This window comes from Daktulosphaira vitifoliae, unplaced genomic scaffold (genome assembly GCF_025091365.1).
Source record: "Daktulosphaira vitifoliae isolate Bord-2020 unplaced genomic scaffold, ASM2509136v1 Scaffold_1, whole genome shotgun sequence".
NCBI classification, from domain to species: Eukaryota; Metazoa; Arthropoda; class Insecta; order Hemiptera; family Phylloxeridae; genus Daktulosphaira; species Daktulosphaira vitifoliae.
The window spans coordinates 59,046,800-59,054,233 of record NW_026099572.1 but is presented as its reverse complement, the minus strand read 5'-3'; the positions used below and the strand labels follow the sequence as shown (position 1 = coordinate 59,054,233).

The 7,434-nt window shown below is 26.0% G+C and overlaps 1 protein-coding gene across 1 annotated transcript in view; it reads left to right on the top strand.

The window, feature by feature from the left end:
* Positions 1–7,434, top strand: part of LOC126908679 (E3 ubiquitin-protein ligase RING1-like) — a 34,492-nt gene that overhangs the window by 14,618 nt on the left and 12,440 nt on the right. The window contains exons 14-21 of the mRNA XM_050690968.1: positions 568–597; positions 756–785; positions 966–995; positions 1,180–1,209; positions 1,392–1,421; positions 1,609–1,632; positions 1,813–1,842; positions 2,005–2,034. Coding sequence (XP_050546925.1) covers positions 568–597; positions 756–785; positions 966–995; positions 1,180–1,209; positions 1,392–1,421; positions 1,609–1,632; positions 1,813–1,842; positions 2,005–2,034 — 234 coding nt within the window. The remainder of the gene's footprint in view (positions 1–567; positions 598–755; positions 786–965; positions 996–1,179; positions 1,210–1,391; positions 1,422–1,608; positions 1,633–1,812; positions 1,843–2,004; positions 2,035–7,434) is intronic.

Genomic DNA, 7,434 nt, shown 5'->3' with positions numbered 1-7,434 from the left:
GATTGTTTATTATCAATTATGATTATCAATAGATATACTTTCTGTATTGTCAGTTAGTGTATTTATAAACTCATAACAATGTGCCTTACTACAATTGATAATAACAATGCTGTGTATCTGCTAATATCGATATTATAAAAAACCAATTAGCTACCTATATTTGTAATTCCTATTAACTCAAAAATTTGAAACTTTAAATGATTATATCTAATAAACGAATTAAGTTATATTAAAAATTCAAATGCCATTTACTATTAAATNTTATATCTAATAAACGAATTAAGTTATATTAAAAATTCAAATGCCATTTACTATTAAATTAAAAACTCAAACATTTTATTAAATTAAAAATATGTGTTACCATTTAAAAAAACAAAGTTGACCCCCCTCCAAGGCATAAGGGATGAACTTAAAAAGTATTACATAGTTAAAAATTCAAGAATAATGTGTAACTAAAGATAATGAAAAAAAAAAATGTTTAAATTATTATTATTTTGCAAGTAATTGAGTGGGTTATGATAAAAAAATTACCCTGTATATAATAAAAAAATAATAATCTATGTTTAGGTTTAGTCGTTAGCAGTGATGCTTCAATTGGTAAAAAATAAGTTACTAACATTAAGTTATTTTCATATAAAAAGATTATATTCTTAAAAATTTCTTAATTTAAGATATTGATAATATTATAACTTTCGATTCAAAATCAAAAATTTATTATATATTATATAATATAAAAACTAATCATCTATGTTTAGGTGAACAGGATGGTGATGGCTCATCAAATAGTAAGTAATAAATTACTACCATTAAGTATTTATCAAAATAAAAGATTATTTTCTTTTTATTATCACATAAAAGATATTGATAATGTTTATAATTTAGATTGAAAATTGATAAATTCGTTTAATTTTCAATTTGAATGCATTTAACGATGTATAATATAAAAACTAATCATCTATGTTTAGGTGAACATGATGGTGGTGGTTCATCAAATAGTAAGTAATAAATTACTACCATTAAGTATTTATCAAAATAAAAGATTATTTTCTTGTAATTATCACAAAAAAAGATATTGATAATGTTAATAATTTAGATTCAAAAGTGATAATTTCGTTGAATTTTTCAATTTGAATGCATTTATTAACTATATATAATAAAAAAATAATAATCTATATTTAGGTATAGTTGATATCAGTGGTGCTTCAATTGGTAAAAAATAAGTTACTAACATTTAGCTATTTTCATGTAAAAATATTATTTTATCAGATATGTGTCTTATTAATATATTGATAACATTTAGAATTTGGATTTAAAGTTGATAATTTTGTTGAATTTTGCAATTTGATTACATTTAATGTTATATAATAAAAAAAGAAATCATCTATGTTTAGGTGAACGTAATCGTCGTCGTCCTTCATTTCGTAAGAAATAAATGATTAAATTTAATTTATTTTCCAATAAAAAGATTATTTTATTAGAAATTTCACAAATTTAGATATTGTTGATGTTAACAATTTGGATTCAAAATCGAAAATTTTGCTAAATTTTTCAATATGGATATATTTGTTGTTAAAAACAAATAAATTATTTATCTATGTTTTGGTGTAGGTGTTGGTAGTGGCGTTTCTATTGGTAAGAAAAAAAACCAACATTAAGTTGTTTGTGAATAAAAAGATTATTATTTTTTAAACGTTACTCATTAACATATTGATAATGTTAATAATTTGGATTCAAATTTTTTAATTTTGTTAAATTTTTCAATTGAAATACATTACATGATATATAATAAAAAAACTAATCATATATGTTTAGGTGAACGTAATCGTCGTCGTCCTTCAACTCGTAAGAAATAAATGATTAAATTTAATTTATTTTCCAAAAAGAAGATTATATTATAAGAAATGTCTCTTATTATGATATTGTTAATGTTTATAATTTGGATTTAAAATTTATAATTTTGTTGAATTTTTCAATTTTGTAAAAAATCAAATCATTTATGTTTAGGTGAACGTGATCGTCGTGATCATTCAAAAAGTAAGAAATAAAATACTAACTGTTTAGTTCTATACAATAAGTGTCGTTATTGTTGTTTAATTTTATCGTTGTACAGCTCACCGCTTGCGTATGTAAAATAAAGGCATATAAATTTTCGTACTTGACGTCCTTCACCCGAAACGTCTAGTGTATATCGGGAACGCGAAAATGCAAATATTTTTCTAACGAAAGCGCGTTATCAGAGTACACGTGTAAAACGTTGTATGCACGTGTTCATTTATAATTCTAAAAAATCAAGTTGGAAAAGCGTTAATTTCTACCTGACGTAGTTCATATCAGTAACGATTGCTATATGCGGAATATAATAATATAATTATATGTTATTAACGCATTTTAATCAAAAAAATTTAGAAGTGCTTTAGATATTGTCGTAAGTATTGTGAAACAAATATAGTTAAGTGTAAAAAACCCGTGTGCAATATTTATTAAGTGTCGACGTTCAACGATTATTGTGGTACTATCGTTAAATTTGTAAATTGCCAAAATTACCACAAACGCTCTCTGGCAGTTAATAGAGTGTATATATATATAGATAATTGATATATTATTATCGGTGAAAGCCAAAATAAAGTATTTCTGAAGATAACTTTAAGAGTGAAGCTATACGATTGAGTATAAGGAGAAGTCAATTAAAATCGACATTGACCAAATTCTTAAAAATTTTTTCGGGGTGAAAAGTCGAACTTAATAGAAATTCGACTTAGGCGAGAAAAAATTAAGGAAGCATGGAGCGAGTACGAGCCCATGTAAAAGCGTTATTTATCTTATAGACATTAACGGTAGAATCAGGTGATAAACTTCGAGCTTTTACAGACTCAATAAAAGGACACATTTAAGCATTAAAAGCACTTAATCAAGAGCCAAAGACGTGGAATCCTATGTTAATATACTTAGTAACCACCAAGTTAGATAGAAGTCGTCTTCAAGCATGGGAAACGGAATCGGGTCTAAATGAACTTCCTACAGTTATCGAATTGATTGAATTTTTAGAAAAAAGATTTAAAATAATAGATTAAATCATCTAAAACAATCAACTATAGAAACACTACAACACTGGCTACCCATAGTCAATATATCAAAAACATATGGTACGTAGCAATGCTTATGCTTATAACTGAACGTATGGCACAGATTTTACGGTTACCGAAAAGCCACGTCGACCAAAGCGTCCAAGGAATTGGTGAAACCTACAAAAGATTAAATCTCGAGTAATTGTTGCAGCTAACTCACTATTCTGTAACGTATCCATGCTTAGTAGTACTACGAGTAACCTACCAGGCATTTGACAAAATGGTAGCTGCCTGATTCCGAAGTTTATAGTATTAGCAGATTCGGGATTTATCGTGCCACAGAAAATCAACTTATTGATCGAAGCTTTCTACGATTTAATATGTACAGGGAATAAAAAGCCACGACCAGACGGTCCTATATTTCAGTAAGCAAGTACAAATGTTGCTGATTCATCGGAGAATAAGCAGCTCAATAGTACGAGCCAAAAAACGACGGTTTTCCTTACGGCGAACGACAATTCTAACCCACTAGAAAATATTTTTTTTATAGAAAATATAATGGGTAAGTTTTGGCACTTAGAATAGTACACAGAAAAAAATATATGGACTTTAAAAGAAGAAGTTAAGTTAAATCATCTATTTTTAGGCGAATGTGATCGTTGTGGTACTTCAACTGATAAGAAATAAATTACTAACAATTTGTTATTTTCGAATAAAAAGTTTATTTTATTTTATATTTCACTTATTAAGATATCGATAATGTTAATAATTTGGATTTAAAATTAATAATTTTGTTGAATTTTTCAATTTGAATATATTTAATGATATAAAATAAAAATATTGTATAATGTATTTTCATTGAAGTTCCTTGGTGTGTTTCAAACAACCAACTATATAACGATTTAAGAGTCAATACAGTTAAAGGAACAGATATTAACTACTATTTAAGATCTTAAATTCTACTATTATATTCTCTACTATTTAAGTTTTTTAATTTTTTATTAAATTGTAATATTATGAAATTGGTGGATAAAAACGATTTTATTCAAATCTTTAGACAGTGTTTAATTTTAAAAAATGGGTGAATTATTCCAAAAGCTACATGATCTGCTATTTCCTTATTAATGTTTTGATTGAAAATGAAATTATTAAAAAATATTATTTCTCATGAGAAAAGTCACGGCCAGAATGCCCTGTATTTCAAGGAACAAACAACGAATGGGTTATTGCTGGTTCATCGGAAAATAAACAGCTCAATATTACGAGCCAACAAACCGACAGTTTTCCTTAAGGTGAGCGACAATTCTAACCCACTAGAAAATATACTGAGTAAGTTTTGGCACTTAGAAGAAAAAAAAATATATGAATTTTAAAAGAAGAGGCGTGCAACAAATACTTTGATCGTCATTTATTGAACGTTCATTATATTGGGTGATAAATATATTAATAGTGCAATGTGGTGACGTAGTGCATTTTATTCTGAGGTGTTCCAACGACTTGCAAGCTAAGTATAACTGTTTAAAACCAGTCGATTACTTGGGACGTATACCCGCTGTGCTTAGCGGTAATGATGTGATTATTATCTGGTGGTACCCGACGACGTTCAATGATACGTCAAAAGATCACAAATCGTATCTAGTCGAAGACATTACCCTCAAAAATTGAAAAAAATCCCCTCGTTCCCCGTAAATAGGCGAAACCTCCAAAAAAATTACAAATTTAAAAATCGCTAATTTTCAAAATTTTTTCAATTTTTTTTACTAAAAATTGCTATAACTTTTTTAAAAATAACCAAATAAATATAATTTTTTTTTTATAAAGATGCATAATATCATTACCTTTCATTTGGTATATTTTTTTTTTATATGTGACCCTTTACTTGCCCACAGGGGGGATTTAAAATGACAACTTTTTCACAAAAAATTAACTTTTTCAACTTAACTTTTGAAAGTGTTCCGGAAGGTCTGACACTTTTATATATATCTTAAATTAAAGCTAATGTAATTTACTTTATTATGCAAAAAAAAAATTTCGGACTTTGTTTTATCTTCAGGGTGAAAATAGCTACCGAATGCTATTTTTGTGTGAAAATTTTCGATTTTGAATTTTACATTTTTTACTTTATTATGCTATAACTTTTTGAAAAATGTATGGATCATTACAATTTTTTTATGAGGAGTAGTATTTATATAGGTCTTTCATTCGACATACTTTTTTTTTAAATCGGACCATTTCCCTTAATACAGAGGGGATTCAAAACAAAAAAATGCATATAAAAAGTAGAACTTTTTCAACTTAACTTTTGAAAGTGTTCCGGAAGGTCTGACACTTTTATATATATCTTAAAGTAAAGCTAATGTAATATACTTTATNTTAAATTAAAGCTAATGTAATATACTTTATAATGGTAAAAAAAAAACTCGGGCTTTATTTTATCTTCATGGTAAAAACAGACATTAAACTTAATAAAAAAAATACGATTTTTGTAAAAAAATTTTTTTTTATATTTTTAACTTTATAATGCTATAACTTCTCGAAAGATGTATGGATCAATATAATTCTTTTNCGAAAGATGTATGCATCAATATAATTCTTTTTTACGTAGATGCATGATGTCTTTACCTATCATTTGGTATATTTTTTTTATAAATCTGACTTTTTACCTGCCTACAGGGGGGGATTCAAAATGACAACTTTTTCACAAAAAATTGATTTTTTTAACTTAAATTTTGAAAATGTTCCGGAAGGTCTGACACTTTTATATATATCTTAAATTAAAGCTAATGTAATATGCTTTATCATGAAAAAAAAAAATTTCGGACTTTATCTTATCTTCATGGTGAAAATGGCTACCGAATGCTATTTTTGTGTGAAAATTTTCGATTTTGTATTTTCCATTTTTAACTTTATTATGCTATAACTTTTTGAAAAATGTATGAATCATTACAATTTTTTTATGAGAAGTAGTATTTATATAGATCTTTCATTCGACATACTGTTTTTTTAAATCGGACCATTTCCCTAAATACAGGGGGGATTCAAAACATAAAAATGCATATAGAAAGTAGAACTTTTTCAACGTAACTTTTGAAAGTGTTCCGGAAGGTCTGACACTTTTATATATATCTTAAATTAAAGCTAATGTAATATACTTTATAATGGTAAAAAAAAATTTCGGACTTTATTTTATCTTCATGGTGAAAACAGACATTAAACTTAATAAAAAAAATACGATTTTTGTAAAAAAATTCTTTTTTATATTTTTAACTTTATAATGCTATAACTTCTCGAAAGATGTATGGATCAATATAATTCTTTTTTTTGTAGATGCATGATGTCTTTACCTATCATTTGGTATATTTTTTTTATAAATCTGACTTTTTAGGGGGAGATTCAAAATGACAAATTTTTCACAAAAAATTGACTTTTTCAACTTAAATTTTGAAAGTGTTCCGGAAAATCTGACACTTTTATATATATCTTAAATTAAAGCTAATGTAATATACTTTATTATGAAAAAAAAAAAATTTCGGACTTTGTTTTGTCTTCACGGTGAAAATGACAACCAAATGCTATCATTGTGTGAAAATTTTCGATTTTATTTTTTACATTTTTAACTTTATAATGCTATAACTTATTGAAAAGTGTATTGATCAATATAATTTTTTTATGGGAAATACTATTTTTTAATAATCCCATTTTCATTCGACATACTTTATCTTAATCAGGATATTAATAAGGAACTAGCAGTTTATGAAGCTTTTGGAATAATCCACCAATTTTTTAAAATTAAACACTACCTAAAGATTTTCATCGAAGCGTTTTTTTAGCTTCGATGCGAAGCTGAGAAGGTATTAATTTTACCATGATGTGTTTATTTTTTTTTTTATTTTTTTTTTTATTTTTTTTTTTTTTTGTGTCTGTCACTACTTTTTCTCAGCTCTCACTGGACCGATTTCTTTTAACAATACGTCAAAAGATCACAAATTGTATCTAGTTGAAGACATTACCCTTAAAAATTTAAAAATTTTCCCTCGTTCCCCGCAAATGGGGGAAATATCCAAAAAAATTACAAATTTAAAAATCGACAAATTTTGTCATTTTTTTCACTTTTTTTTCTTAAAACTTCCATAACTTTTTCAAAAATCAACAAATCAACATAATTTTTTTTTAAACTAAAACCTTAGATATTTTCCTTTCATTTGATATAATTTTTTTGAAAATTTAACACTTAACCTGCTCATGGGGGGGGATTTAAAATTGCAACTTTTTTACAAAAACTAACTTTTTCAACTTAATTTTTGAAAATGTTCCGGAAATACTGCGTCCTTTAAACATATATCAAATTAAAGCTTATTTTATGTACTAT